At 42.7% G+C, this 15,289-nt stretch overlaps 2 protein-coding genes across 2 annotated transcripts in view; both read right to left on the bottom strand.

Annotated features, from left to right (window-relative positions):
• plcb4b (phospholipase C, beta 4b) overlaps window positions 1-579 on the bottom strand; it is a 29,087-nt gene extending 28,508 nt beyond the window's left edge. Inside the window, exon 1 of the mRNA XM_077741181.1 lies at window positions 146-579. The gene's annotated coding sequence lies outside the window, so the exon portion shown is untranslated. The remainder of the gene's footprint in view (window positions 1-145) is intronic.
• A 3,582-nt stretch (window positions 580-4,161) lies between these two features.
• plcb1l (phospholipase C beta 1-like) overlaps window positions 4,162-15,289 on the bottom strand; it is a 40,294-nt gene continuing 29,166 nt past the window's right edge. Inside the window, exons 10-32 of the mRNA XM_077741168.1 lie at window positions 14,122-14,268; window positions 13,391-13,548; window positions 13,241-13,323; window positions 12,979-13,063; window positions 10,334-10,514; window positions 10,117-10,203; window positions 9,977-10,047; window positions 9,775-9,871; window positions 9,627-9,711; window positions 9,401-9,525; window positions 9,184-9,338; window positions 8,832-9,096; window positions 8,652-8,756; window positions 8,471-8,586; window positions 8,168-8,303; window positions 8,051-8,104; window positions 7,773-7,992; window positions 7,518-7,686; window positions 7,257-7,333; window positions 6,992-7,081; window positions 6,859-6,916; window positions 6,540-6,626; window positions 4,162-4,577 (exon numbers count right to left, since the gene is read on the bottom strand). Coding sequence (XP_077597294.1) covers window positions 4,359-4,577; window positions 6,540-6,626; window positions 6,859-6,916; window positions 6,992-7,081; window positions 7,257-7,333; window positions 7,518-7,686; window positions 7,773-7,992; window positions 8,051-8,104; window positions 8,168-8,303; window positions 8,471-8,586; window positions 8,652-8,756; window positions 8,832-9,096; window positions 9,184-9,338; window positions 9,401-9,525; window positions 9,627-9,711; window positions 9,775-9,871; window positions 9,977-10,047; window positions 10,117-10,203; window positions 10,334-10,514; window positions 12,979-13,063; window positions 13,241-13,323; window positions 13,391-13,548; window positions 14,122-14,268 — 2,870 coding nt within the window. The 3' untranslated portion in view covers window positions 4,162-4,358. The remainder of the gene's footprint in view (window positions 4,578-6,539; window positions 6,627-6,858; window positions 6,917-6,991; window positions 7,082-7,256; window positions 7,334-7,517; window positions 7,687-7,772; window positions 7,993-8,050; window positions 8,105-8,167; window positions 8,304-8,470; window positions 8,587-8,651; window positions 8,757-8,831; window positions 9,097-9,183; window positions 9,339-9,400; window positions 9,526-9,626; window positions 9,712-9,774; window positions 9,872-9,976; window positions 10,048-10,116; window positions 10,204-10,333; window positions 10,515-12,978; window positions 13,064-13,240; window positions 13,324-13,390; window positions 13,549-14,121; window positions 14,269-15,289) is intronic.

The raw sequence follows: 15,289 nt of genomic DNA, 5'->3' as shown, positions 1-15,289 counted from the left end.
GCTGCCTGCATGATCCATGTGATGCGATCCTAATGACTTTTGGTTCCTCCCTAAAAAAATAAAGGCATAAACTCGAACATTCTGTTCCACGATCGACATTAACAACATCGTTTCAATCTCGATTCGAATAAAGATAGCTTCTTACGTGATTGTCAGGATTTTGTTGTTGTTGTTTGTTTTTAATCCGCGAAGGATGCTGAGTACCGAGAGGAGTCCAGCAAGCAGTCCGGCGTGACTGCTACCCTTCCCGGCTACCTCCTCTGGCTTTCCCCGCTGATTTGGCTGGGTCTCGGTGCTCGTGGAGACTGAGCGGCGGTGGTGCAAGCGACTAGCGGATCTTCTTTTTGTTATGCTGGGGGTGTGCGCGTGGATCTGTGTGAGTGAAAAGGGGGAGAGAGAGAGAGAAAAAAAAAAAAAAGAGAGAGAGAGAGAGTGTGAATGAGAGCGCGGTGAGTGAGTCATCCAGCCCGAGCACAGCCAGCTCCTCCCCGGCCGTCTAACAGCTGACTAGTGGAGGGAGCCACCGTGCTTTGACGGGGCAAACCCTCCAGCCCCCTCCTTCTTAACAACACCACCCACACTAGACTGAAGAAAAAAGATAAATGCAATAAAAAGAAAGAGCCAAACAGTAACAAAATGCATGAGTCAGGGAGTAAAAAAAATCCCAAACAAATGGAAAAAAGATGGTGTTCCTCAGGGGTGTATTTTAAGCCCATTGGGAGAAAGTACAATGAGTTTTTTGGGGGGTATTTTTTTCTTGAATTTTAAATTTCAAGTATGGATCTCAATTTGCAAAAAAATGCAATGTGCAAGTTTTGATCCTCTGCACAAAATGACAATGGGCAAATTTGATGAAGATAGGAAAATAACTTGTTTTTATGGTAGATGTGCCATGAGTCAAGAAAAAACAACATGGCTGACTATTGGCTAAGCAAACAAAAGCCAGGACAATGTCTGCAGGGTTATTAGGCTGAACAAATATCATTAAAAAAAACAGCTTTATGGAAAGGTTATGGAAGAATAATTGTCAGTTTTGAATGATGAAATTATTGCAAGATGGGATTTCTTGCAGTCAATTCATATTTCTGACATTTACTGGTGAGACTAAATTATGGGCTGGAAGATTTTTTTTCTTATTACTGAAGGCAGCAGATAAAAAAAATCTTGCTTAAAAAGCATCCCCATTTAAAAAGCGTCTGCTGAAATCTTACAAAAAGCTTCATGAAAAGAGCCATTGTAAAATAAGCTGGAAACCTTCACATATTTCTCACTAAAAGACTTAAGTGAAGTCAATTATTAGGAGAGCAAAGAGGATCTTTTAACAAGAATAAAGACCCAAATGCATGGAAAAAAATGTTTTGTGGGCCGCGCAAAATAATTTGGCGGGCCAAATCCGGCCCCCGAGCCTCCACTTTAACAACCTCCGCATGTAAAAGACATATTTCTTTGAAACATATTCCCTGGCTGCACAATAATGCAAACCTGAACAATTATAAGCCTGCACCACTATAATTATGTCCAAAAGATCTGCACAGAGTAAAATACATTATGTATGCCCACACGTATCCGTGTATAAATCTGCGTATGAATGTTTATCCTACCTTGTTAGCCGCGTAGGTGAGCGCCTCATTAAAGTCCACTTGCTGGTTTTGCATCCCGATCTTCGTGGAAGCCGCTGACGCCGGTCATTGGGTGCAACTTGCCACTTCGTAGAAAAAAAAAAACAGGATTTTAAGTCACATTTCAACGTACAATTGTAAAAAGAAGTCCAAAAAAATATATATATACTCACCATTTAAATTGGAAGATCCATTCAGTTTTTTTTTATAATCGTCACATAATGTCACTTAGAATTTGACTTTATGACATTAAGTGACATATTAAGTCACTTAAAGTGACATTTTAATGATGTACATACTTAATGTAAGTTAATATGTCATTTAATGACATTAAGTGACAATTAAGTCACTTAAAGTAACATATGAAGTCACTTAAAGTGACATATTTAGTCACTTAAAGTAACATATTAAGTGACATAAAGTATGTACACAATTAAAATGTCACTTTAAGTGACTTAATATGTCACTAAATGTCCTTAAGTGACATATTAAGTGAAGATCCATTCAGATTTTCTTCATAAGGGCACTTCTGTGTAACTGCTGGTATTCTATTCTTTGCATTTGTAAGCAAAATCCAAAGCCAAGCCCATTTGTGGATATCATGGTGGTTCCCAGCCATTCAGGTTCCTCTTGGGACTCCCTTGAAAATTGTTGTTGCCAAGGAGATGAGAGGAAGTGGGTCTTTAAGGGCTTCCCCTCACTTACCCACGCCCACCCGCCCGCCACTATCCTTTTGCTCCGAACGATGTAATTGGCGTCACAAGTGTCCTTGAGCAATTTTTTTACAGGTTGCCATGAAAGCTGTGTACAATCATGCTGAACCTTTAAGCTAAATTGCTCAATATGTGTTCTGTTAAAGGTAAATAAATGTTACGTGGATTAAAATGATGTCAAATGTACCGTCTTAATGAAAAGTGCGACTTATATACCAACAGATACGCTAATAAAATACCTCCAACTATAAAAAATGCCGGAATTTAATAACATTATGAAACTATTCCGATATTTCTGCACAGGACTGAAAATAACACAAACCCATCTTCGGAATGTTCCATAATAATAGTCACATTTATTTTTGAATTAGAGACAAAATTCTCTTTACACGATACTGTTATTTGATCCACGTCATGTTTTTAGCATTCACGCCAAATCTATATATATACATATATATTAATATATACATTTACAATTCCAGAGTGCATACACGTTCAAATGCATTAGCAGAGGAGTGACGTTTTTCAATCAAGTAGTCGTTCAAGACGATGCATAAATTAGTAACTTTATCAATAAAAAGTCTTTTTTTTCCTTCTCTTTAGTGGTCAAAATCATACAATGCCTTTTCACAAATGTTACTCGGTCAGTAGTGGTACCAAAATATGAAATATTACGCGGCATTTTCATCCAAACAAAAACAACAGCATTCCATTCATTCAACATCACAACAAGGCAAACCAATTATTAATATTTCCTTTTTTTTTTTAAAGGCACGGGACTCATCATACGTTCAGTCATACAAAGAGTCCTTTTGTTTTCTACTTACACACAGGCTGGCATTATATATTATGAATATTTTCCTTTTTTTTCCCAAGAAAAAATGAGCTGGCATCCATCCAATGACTCTTCAGTAACAAAATCAAGAGTAATTCAGCGTGTTGATTCCGTATTGAATTACAATACAAGTACAATACAGCAAGGTATTACGCCAAAAAATGACATCGTCGTGTAGGATTATCTCTTAATATTCCTGCAGTGAACTTCATTTAGTTTCCATCTTAAAAAAAACATCTTTTCGTCACTTTCCTTGGCAGTGAAGAGTTAAAATGGTCCTTTTTGGGGAGGTTTTGTTTTAAAAATAAATATCGACTTTCACATTTATTATGCTAGTTTTTGTATAACATCAGTAACATGATTTCTTTAATAGGCCAACCAATACTACTTTGGACTGATTTGGTGAATTGTTAGCATAAATTAACTCAAAGGCTAATGGCTAAAAATAATAAATCCATAATCGCCTGCTTATTTCTTTTTAACGATAAATTTTGGCCGTTTTCCATATAAAAAAAAATCCAACATGCTTAGCGTAATTCTTGCAGAAATCCCGACTTTGGAAACAACAGCTACAAAACTAGCGTGACATCTACAGTTGATTTGAGTTCATGCAAAAAACTGTACAAATCCTGCCCTCTCCAAAAAGAAACAAAAATTGCACAAACAACATCCATCAGTGGCATTTAAAAGTAAATAGCAGCGTCGAAAACAAAATTGAGGGTTAACGTTTTCCGTCACTTGAGTGCAAAAAAACACGTTAAAGAGTAAAATGATGCGCGACCGTCAACATGATTAAAAAAAAACAAAGAAAATGTGCAATAGTTCAAGTAAGTTAATCCTTCAATAGTTACTGACGGTACTCAGACGTTTGGTCGCCTAGACGTTTGGTCGCCTGGACGTTTGGTCGCCCGGACGTTTGGTCGCCCGGACGTTTACTGTTGAAACAAACTCTCCAAATTATATTCACCCAAGGGACCAAACGTCCGGGGGACCAAACGTCTGGGTGACCAAACGTCCAGGCGACCAAACGTCCAGGCGACCAAACGTCCAATCACAGTTAAAGACATGTCTGTGGCCGAGCCCGAATGGCGACGACAACACAAAGTGGCGTACAAACACTCTATTTACACGGGGGTCCAGGACCCCCGCGGCTACTCACCGCACCGAGACGCCAGAAGGTTTCTCAAAGCTTTACAGGGGGGTGTCATAGACCCGCTCCAGCGAGGCTTCTTCGGCGTCGTCCTCCGAAGGCGACGCCTTGTTGTTGAGACGCTCGGGTACTGTCGAGGAGGAACCCGTCGGGTTGGCCTCACCCGATTTGGCCTTGCCACTGTCCTGGACAAATTCCTGGATCTCCACAGGGAGCCTGCGGAACTTGTCCTGATACTCCTGGTCCAGGTCGCTCTGCAGCTGAGAAGAAAAAATAAGCAGATGTGATCAAAACTTTACCTCAGAAATGCATTTTTATTCCTTTGCCCGCCAATAATTGCTTGAATGCTGATTTCTCTGCTTAACTACCCGAGCGGCTCCCCCGGGAGAAGCGTAATTAAAAGAGGAACGCCATCGTAGTCTGCCGGCAAGACGCCGGCCGGGCTCATCCAAAACACTTCCAATTTTCTATTTTAGGAGCCAAGTGATGTCATAAATATTAGTACATTGTTAAAAGGGACCATTATACTAACGTATATTGGATAGATGAAAATACTTCTAAACCGGTGGCATGGAAAATGAACGACTTATATATGTTTCTGAAATGGTCAATTCAAGTATGAGAGATACTGTGGGGAAAAAAGCCAGATTGTTGAAGTGAATGTGCAACAATGTCCCCCCAAAAACCAGGTTTTTGGGTTTCTCCTGGTATTTGGCATCTCAAGGTGACCTTGTAGGCATCATCTCCCTTCCGCCCTCCCTTTTTTGCCTCCCTCCCGCTCTCGCATCCTTCTTGGCGTCTCACTCTCAGCGCGGGTCTCACGGAGCGGACATGTCGCCTGTCACATTGCGAGCAGATGGCTAAAAATGCACCGCGCTCTGCACTGCGCATGACCTACTTAGGGGGTGGGACTAGCTCAGCGCGCTCGTCCACGTGCTGGCGCCAACTGCCGCTGATCAAATCTGTCATCTTTCAACCTCCCCTGATGACATCCTGGCATATGCCATAAAGGTTTCAGTGGTGGTGGTGGTGCTGAAAAATGTCATTAAAACCTCTTAACCCTGAATATTTAGATACTTAAAAAGTACATTTAAAATTAAAACATGTAAACCAAGAAAAAAAATACAAGCGAATATTTGCTATTTAAAAAAAGGGGATTTGGAAAAATGTGAATGTCTACAAACCACTAATGACCACCAATTGATTACCATATTTTCTGCACTATCAGACTCCAACGGAAAGACAAGATTGGTTAATCACTGCATGAAATTCACTTTAGCACAGTTGGTGTATAACACAATCCCCTACTACTACTGCGCCTAATAGTCCAGAGCGCCTTGTATATGAAACAAATTTGAACATAAGCCATCTGAATGAAATGGTAACCAAAAATGGGCCACCAAGCTAATGATAACTCTGTAAAAGATCTCAACTCTAGCAACCAAAGTAAACTTTTACACATGATCTGATCTCCATTCCCGCTGGACCACCACCACCAAGTTCCACCTCGCATGCCAAGGAACCTCTTTGATGCTTGGTCAACAAACGTGAGCGCGCCTTTCCTAAAATACAACACGCAGCGTGACCTTCTTCGCCGGCTGGCCTCATTTCCAGGAGCCGTCGAGGGAAAGGGAGAAGCTTGACAATTTCAAGTCCCCTATTTGTCTAGGATGGCTTATTCTCACTGACTGGGTGGAGCTTACTTGGATGATTTTCTGAAGGAAAAGGACGATGGTCTGAATAGAGGAGAACTCAAACTCCTAACTATGAAAGTCGACTGCGTTGGCTGAGCCAAAGAGACGAAAGAAGGCCATTCTTCAGTGTCCTTGGACGACCTTATTTCTCTCCAGATTTTCCCACAAATGGTAAAAATGTCCAGGAATAAACAGTTATTCCTCAAAGTAGGTGATGAAAAAACACTGAGGCCACCATCTTGATTCTCTACAACCTGTTTGACGCAAACATACCCGCACACCCACACTTGTGGGACTCCCTGCCGCCCGCCTGGCCACAGATGGAGAATCCACTTCCGAATTAGCAGATTGCAGAGAACCATAAAGGATGGAGGAGAGCAGGTTTCCATGACAACGGTGCACATGTGTACGTGTCTTTGAGTGTGTGTTGGATTCAAGACGTGATGTACGCACATAATGATAGACTGTGCTAGACCATAAGCTAAATCTCTATCTACTGTTGATTGGTTTATGTTGCACTTGTCTTACCTTGGGCCGTTCGTCCAAAATCTGCTGTCGCATATCTTTGTGTTTTTCCTGTAGGCGCTCCTGCCGTTTACTTTGCGCGTCCTCCAGCTTCCAAACACACAAAAATATTTTAAGCAGTGCTTAGAATGTAAACAGAGTATTAGGTATTCCTAAAAACAAACTTCAGGGGTGAAGATCACCAGGACCAAGTATATGTAAGGAGTGTTGGCATAAAAACTTTTGAGACTTTTTGTTCTTACCGAATAATGAAGAATGTTAAAGACAAAATGGGTGAATCCAATTTGGGATAACATGCAATGCGGTCGATGTTGACTCTTACCCGTTTTATGTACTGCACCACTTCATTGACAAACGACCTGTTTATCTCCAGTTTTTCCCTGCAGGGAAGAACAAACTAGTTTCTACATCGACAGAGACATCTAGAGCTCATGTCCGTACATTACAACACTCACTCTTCGGTGACGTTCTTGTCTTTAGATTTGGCTTCGCTTATTTTCTCTTGTCTCTTCTTGTCCATTTTCTTCTTCAAGTCTTTTTTCTCCCTGTAAATCACAATTTAATATTTTATCGTTGTTGGTACTGTGTTGCTTATTTAGAGAATAAAGATGGACATAAAACATGTTTTAGGGGACAGTGAAGAAGACAGAAAGGAGGGAATGGTGATACAAAAATGTGGATTTTTTTTTAAAATTTTAAGATGGTGAGTGAGGGACTCACTTTTCGCAGATGTCTCTCAGCTTTTTCAACTGTGCACTTTGACACTCTTCGGCCAGGGCAGTAAGTTTTTCCACCAGCTGTAGGCAAACAGAAACATCTGGTTAACAAGTGGAGAAACAACAGACGAAATGTAAGATTGAAAGTTTTTGAATAACCCTAAACAAGTTTTCGGTGGTCAAAAACAAGTGCGACTTATAGTCTGGAAAATACGTTATTTGACTTTCTACATGTCTGACAATTGTTCACCCCGTTTCAAGGCACCTGCTTGATGTGCTCCCTCTTCTGGTACTTTTCACTGTAGTACTGTTCCTGGCGCAGGGTGAGGAGCTGCTGCTGTTGCTGCTCCTTCAGCTCAGAAAGACGCCGGCCACAATCCAAGTCCAGATCGTACAGTTCTCGGTCCAGGGCGGACAAAGACTGTTCTGACCGACTGCACACACACACATTCACCATTGTCAGATTGAGAACTTTCCTATATTTGAGGCAACCCAAGAGTAGACCGAGAGCGCCACCTACCTTTTCTTACCGTCTCGTTTGTGGCTCTTGTGAAGGGCGCTTCGCCGCCTCTGCTGCTGACTCTGCAGTTCAGCAGCTCGGGCCGTGTGCTCCTTGATGAGCTCGGCCGTCTTGCGGTGGTGTTTTCGCACCAGCTCCTTCATTTCCTTGTACTGCTTGCGTTGTTCGCGGACGAAACCTTTCAGCTGCTTTAGCTCCTCCAGGGTCAACGCTTCCACTTCTATGACGGACAAAGCCATTGGTCGGGAGGTCGCTGGGACAAAAGAGAGGCTTCTTACCGGTGAGGACGCTCTGGATAATGTCCTCAGTCTTCAGAGGGGGTTTCAAAGAGCCTGAGAAACAATGAATGTTTTAAAAAAAAACACTTCTTGGAAATACAGTTATTTAAACGGCACCTGCAGATTGTGGTTGATGTCCGACCAGCGATGGCGCTTTGGGGGCAATGGGAGTGTGGCTTAGTCCATTTTCTGCCGGGAGTGAGGCCCTGGGGTCCACTTTGGACTCGGAGGGAGGGTCGCTACCTGCCTCCACCTGTCCGTCAAACAACATCAAATTTTATATTGTATAATATTTCCATAGTTTATATACAAAAAAGAATCTTGGCTGGACATTTTCTGGTCTCCAAAATTAACTTCAGTGGTGTAGATAAAGGCACATTTTTTACTGGATCAATCCCATGTAGTCCATTGTTAGAGTACCTCTTTTTCGGCTTCGTCATCTCCGCCCTCCTCCAGGGTGAGAGCAGCCAGCTGATTGGCTCTCTGCTCCATTAGGTTGACATAGCGGATGGGATTGGACAGGGCCTCGATGACATCTGAACACGGAGGGTGCATAATTATGATAACGTCTGATAAGAAGATTGCCATGCCAGCTACTTACCGGCAAACGTGTCAGGAACATAATCTTTGACCTCCACGTACACAAAAAGAGCAGGAAGCGTCAGAGTTTGATTCTTCTCGTTCCTCAGGTTGACGTAATGATACCCTTCGGTGAAAAGATGTCCCGAAACTCCAGATGAGAATTGTTTTGAATTCCCTTGGAATTTTGTCAATCACTCACCTGGCCGTATGGCCGACACAGGAATGATACGGTGCCCTATGAACTTGCCACCTTCTTCGAAGACGGCAATTCTAAGCGAAGCCAACGTAGGTAGGACCAACTTCTTGAAAACGATGGGATCCTCGTCCCACACGGGGTTGACCGCATTCCCCTGAGACGTTTTGGTCTTGAAGGCTTTACGCTTGGTGTCCACCGGCAGGCCGAACATGTCAATCTCCACGTAGGTGCCCACCTTCTTGTCTGACAAGAACTGGCCTGAGATGATCTGGAACAAAGGAAAATTGGATTTTAACTAAAGTAAGTCCCAAACAATAGCTTGTAATTCCTTGTGTTTGTTGTGGTCTTTGTTCACCTTGACAGAAAGCGTATTAGCCACGATTCCATCCACTGTGCTCTCGGCAAATGGATCAAAGTTCTTGTCAGGGCGCCTCATGAACTCGGGTTTGAGACGGAATCCCGATTTGCCATTGTACTCGTACATGCCCAGATTGAGCTGCATGGATAAATCTGTAGGCAGGAAAGAGATCCAGATTGGCAAACTTTAAGAAGAAGAATGAGGGCAAACTCACCGATGGTCTGGAAGTTGAGTGCCACCAACTGGCAGCCTGCATTCCAGAAGAGTTGAGGGTTGTAGTTGGATGAGTCCACTCGGGTGCCTTTGGGGTAAATTCTGCTCAGCTGCATTTTGTTGTATCTAAGTGGTGTCAGTGAGATTAAGGACAACAGCCATGTCCCGATTGGATACTCAGTGGAGTATCGGTTTGTGTCCAATTTGGATGGCAGTGACAAGGATACTCCACAAACTCCACGGGAGACTTGGTGAGCTGCTCCAAAGCTTTGGTCTCAACAAAGGATGACATCTGGTAGCCCCGACTGGTCTCTGCAAGCGCACAACAACAAAAGATGAACAAAAAACCCAACCAAAAAAAACACATCAACCTACTTTTAGATGCCTCGAAACTGTGGAACTTGACGGGTTGGATGTAGATGACAAGGTTGGACATTTCCTCAGTGGCGAATGCCTCACTGCCTGCCGTTCCCTAGAAGGTGACCCGTAAAGACAAAAAAAATCCTTAGAAACGGTGAGCATTGGATCAGCAGTACCTGGAATTTACACTAGAGAGCAGGCTCGAGCCGTTACCCACTTCGTCCATGGATCCCTTTTTGCAGTCGTCGTCATCATCGTCTTCGTCTTCGCTTTCGGCCTCCACCTCGCCTTGAATGTTGTGTCAAACGCAGTTAGTAATCTCAATTTAACGATTGCTTTTAATCCAACGGTACTCACCAATGGATTTTCTTCCTTGCGGCCTCAGGCTGAGCTCTGCGCCCTCTGGTGGCTGGGAGGACTCGGTCGGATCCTCCTTCGTGGAACCTGAGGCATAGAAAAGTTTGAGTTTGTCTGTTTTTCCCAGTTTGACAACAGAACTTTTTTTTTAACACCGAAACAACGAAAACTGCTTTGCCCCGTTTACCCCAACACATCATAATAACGTCAACCGTACCGGCTCCTGGCGAGGATGGTTCGCAAACGCTGGAGGAGTCGCTACAGGTGTTGGACACCTGCTCGGACAGCTTCTTCTTGGCGCTGCCATCCGACGATGCCTTGTGGTGCTTCTTCTTGTTCTTGACTAGAATTTTGCCCATCAGTTCCATGGGGCTGGGCAGAGGAACACCAGACTCCAACTGGAGAAGAGTAAGAAGAAAAATGAAGTAAAACGATAAAGACCATACAAAGGCCAGTGCATGAAAAATGGAAAACAAAAATTCTGTAGAAAATGTTTCGTATAAGTCAGTGCAAGTGTCTTTGATGGAGCTGAAACCACCAGCAGAGGGCAGAAAGAGAACATTTTGTTTCACGATACAAATTGCTTGTCTACCTCTTTACATGAATAAGAATTCAACGGGTAGGAATTGAAGAAATTGACGAATTTGCTAAAAAAATTAACAGATGAGGGACAGTATGTATAGGTAAAGATTGAGCATGGTATATATGTGTGGTAGTTAGTAGAAGTCATAAATGTGTCAAGTTAAGGACTTCATGATCTTCAGTTATAGAGAAAAAAAATTAATGTAAAAGGTCCTGCTATGACTGATACGTTTCTGCACAAAAAAGGAATTTTCACATTGTTTAAAGTTAACAGCAATGATGTTTGACTTGAGAAGACAAGCACTCTAAAAGCAGGCTGGTACACTTGTCACTTATTTACAGCATTTGGACAGTGTTTAAAAAAAAATAACGACAGACACAACTCATCAGCTGCAAACATTTCTTTCAGCAAAACATCCATCCATCTTTCTGCACCTTGTTTTTGGGAGAGTGAATTAAAAACAAGAAAACGGCCAGCGCTGTTCATTTTCTTGGCCTTCGCTCCACGCCGGCGGCTACTTATGAGATTTGACGGCGTTCCCGATTGGCATTCGCAGCACCGAGTGCATTGATTTGGAGTTCAATTTAACTGCCACCAGGGCTTTTTCTCTGGAGATAAAAGTAGATGCCCAACACAGCCAAAATAGAGTATAAAATCAGTTGATGGCCCAAAGTCAGACACATTTCAGAAGGTCCTTATCACTGTTTACGGCTGGATGCACGAGAAGCTGACTTTTCCTGTCACATCTTATATTTATAAGCTTGCCATAAATCAAAGTAACAGTCCGTGAGAATAAAAAGAATGACGTCAAAGGCAGCCGTTGACAATAGAGAAGCCAACAACGGCTTGACGTGAGCATAGATGTAGCTCTGATGAAGTTGGACAGCTTCAACTACTAGAGTGCCCATTCTTTGAGGCTGCCGACATATGAGAAATGTCAAAATATGTAAGAAATATGGCAAATCCAATCCTTCATTTCTTACCCGGAGAGGTGGTTTCAGAAGGCAAAATGGCATTTTTGTGGAGATAATTTATGGTAGCATCAGCATGTGTTTTTGTTTTTTGCTACTGCAGGCCTTGTTTGGACCAATCCAGCCACATTGGCCTATCTTGCACCCTTAAAGTCGGCCGTCATTGCTTTGACCTTCTCCACCCGATTAGGTCCCCCGACTGAGCCACTGCTGAGGGGAGATAATACTCAAAAGATGCTCCCTCCCGCTGGAACATACGGAAAGAGGCAAGGAGACTACGTGTGGAACCAGAGTGCCCACATAATGACCCTGTGTTAATCCACACAATGACAGCTTTGGAGAAAAGAGGGTGGACAAAAGGGACAAAGCGGGCTTTGGACCGGTAGCCATGGCAACAGAGGAGGACCCAGTGAAGAAGAAAAAAAAAAGACACAATGGAGTGATGTAATAATACGCTTTGGCGACAATCGGACAAACGTAGGTATGATGCCATGTGCCAGTTTCGTTTATTTTCTGCCAATAAGTAATGGATTATTCACCAGGTGCCAACCTATGGGAACATGTTGTCAAATTCTATACATATTTAGTGTAAAATCAGTTTTGGAAATGCACTTGATTCACTTTCTATCAATGTGAATGACGCTTGAAGTATTGATCAAGTATTGTTGTATTTCCAAGTATTTATTACTACAAAGTAGGAAGGTTGGCAGTGTTTCAAATGGATTGGGAGAATGGGTCTTGGCCAGAGGAAGAACTTTTGCTCATTTCTAAGTGCTCCTGAATACCATTCTGGTGCTGTATGGGTATCAGCGGAAAGCAAGTATTTCCACTTGAAACTATCATTTTAAATCCACAATTGCAACAATGCTATGTTTGGATTGGACTGTGAGGACACCCGTGGGAGAGTTTGGCTACACAGGGACAAAGCCAGCTTGGGCCCGGTAACTATGGCAACAGAAGCCAGCCCGATAAAGGAGCGCCAAGAAAAAGCGGCGCGAAGATTACGCCGTTGTCGTCGGAGCATTTTAATGGCGAGCGGCTGCGCGCCAGCAAAGAAGAGTGAAAAATTGCGAGAAACTAAAAGACGTGCATGAAATGTAGCAAATCTACGGGTGGCCATTTTGAAGTGTGACAGACGGGACGGGACGATTGGCGCCAGCAAGCTTGGCCAAATGCGACACAAACTGTGGATAGCAGTTCTTAAGTGTGAGACCACAGAAAATAAGTGTAGTGAAATACTGGGTCTTGTGTCCCATTCTTTTTGTGGAAATTGGCTGTGAAATGTGCAGGTGTTTGCGAGAGACTCACGGGATATTTCTCAAGAGTTTCCGTCAACAGAGCGTCGCCAAATATGGAGCGACAGTACTCCGCCATTTTGGCCTGCTGCTTGGGTCTGAAAGACAAAACAACAAGAGATTGTGGATTTAGCAGCCAGAAAGCAAGCAAGCAACAAGTGCAACCATTTTAATTTGATTTTCCAGGACTATAATACAGTTCCTAAGAAAGAATTTATTGTTCATCCCAACTTGGGTGCCTCATTATTATTATTATTATCATCAACCAGACTCACGAGTCAACGTGGTTCTCGAAAGACAAGATGACGGGGAACGGAGAGGTCTTGAAGGCGCACTCTGCGATGGCCTCGATCACCTCCTAATGACAGCAAAAAATACAAACATATTTTTTTAGACAAATCCTAACTTTGTTTGCTTTTATGTACCTTAAAGGAGACTTCTGTTGTCATGGTGAAGCCGTGAGTGATGACGGGTTCTTCTTCAGTAGTGCGTCCCTTCCAGCAATCCAGTTCAATGCAGCGGCAACCCGATAGAAGGACTTGCTTGTACATTTCAACCGAGGAGTTTCCAGCCAGCTGCCCCGCTACAAGGAGAAAAAAAAACATTTCAGTGTCTATCTTTATTGCTCCTTATTGCTATGAAATGCTCAGTTAGAGTTTGTGTACATTAGAAATCGCACCAAGGCAGATTTAAAGCGCTACGTGACCGGCCTTAGTACTGAAAACGAGGCCTTGTAAATGCTAACAAAAGAGGGATTAAATACTGCGACTCTAAACCAAAGACTGGTTGTGATGTAAACAAAGAAAACATGAAATTAGACCCAAATTCAGCACATTATAAGATAAAATAAGATTATGACCTAAAAAAAAGAGGGATACGTTGAAATGCAAGCCAATCATCCCGTACTGTAAAATCCGAGTCATCCAGGAAGACATTGGAAAGCTTTCTCATTTGGCCATTACTGGAAATTCCGTCAACTCCCATCAGAGGAAACGGTCCACTTCATAAAAGTCCTTACCACAACGGAATCGAATCATTGAAGGGAAACGTTTTAACGTGCTGGTTTGAGCGATTTGTTCATGTGAGTTACAAGGCACACAAAAAGTACATGTAGTACACTTGAGATGTGTGTTAGGGGGCGGGGCCGTTGGTGTACCTGTGAGGTAAGTGTTGTGCGAAGAGTTGATGAAGTAGTGCGAGAGGGGAAAGGTCATGTCTTCACTCTGGTCCAGTTTTTCTGGGGGAATAATGCTGTTCTCTTCGCCATTCAGGTACCTGGCAAAGCCCTCCAAAGAGATTTGACCTGTGAAATTAAAAACATATGTATTTTTTTTCATTTTAATACAAAAATAGATGACATTGGCCCCTTCATACACTGAATGTTGCAATTTGTCTTTGCAATGTTTTAAAAAAACAAATCCAATTCAAATTCAGCACACCCGCTCGCTATCTTCTTTAGCATTAGCATACTGAGCTCCAAGGTAAAAAAAAAATTTAAATTTAAAAAAAGGAAAGACCACTAAGGCTCTACAGGGCACGCACACAAATTCTGACGTTATACAAAATATGCAAAGTAATGCGTGCACCCGACCCCCCAGTGTGTCCCCCCGGCCACTTTATGCTAATTAATGCGGCGCCGCCCTCTGCAGAGTCACTTCTTTAATTAACGACAGGCTGTCTTGTGTAAAATAGCAGCTCTTGGCATCACGGCTATCCCTGAAGACCGATGACGTGGGTGGAGGGGGGTCTGACTTTCCTGGCCACCAGTAGGTATAACCCCGCCCACCCATGTGTAGATGCTTCCAGGATGGGAAACAAAATAACTGTTTAGGCAGGGTCATGAATCTTGAATCCCGGATTTTGGCACCACAGATCTTGAATCCCGGGTTTCGGCACCAAAATGTCCGGTCCACTATGAAAATTGTCTTTGAAACTTACTATTCAGCTTCTGAGGACTTTTTATTTGCTAATGAATGCCACGCCTCCCAAATTACATGATGCTAACTGGAAGCGGCACTCAGGCCTGAATATTAAATTTTTCATTTCTGGCCAGTCATCAAAATGAGCCTCTTTCCTTAGAAAGAAATAACCAAACTCACAATCCTGGCCCTTTAGTTGGGAGCTTCTGTTTTGCACTTCTTGTAAATTGCACACTGCTATGAAATTTGTCTTCGTGGGCTGAATTTAAAAAAAACATTCATAATCCATCCCATCCATTTATATACTGGGTTTCGGTTGAGTTCCATTTCAATAAAGCCTTTCTCTCAATGACAACAAAGATGACACTCTGGTGGTGTCTTGTTCCTCCTTTAACAGTGTTAGCA

The sequence above is a fragment of the Stigmatopora nigra genome, chromosome 2 (assembly GCF_051989575.1).
Source record: "Stigmatopora nigra isolate UIUO_SnigA chromosome 2, RoL_Snig_1.1, whole genome shotgun sequence".
NCBI classification, from domain to species: Eukaryota; Metazoa; Chordata; class Actinopteri; order Syngnathiformes; family Syngnathidae; genus Stigmatopora; species Stigmatopora nigra.
Note: the sequence above shows the minus strand (reverse complement) of the source record. Positions and strands in the feature narration are given on the sequence as shown.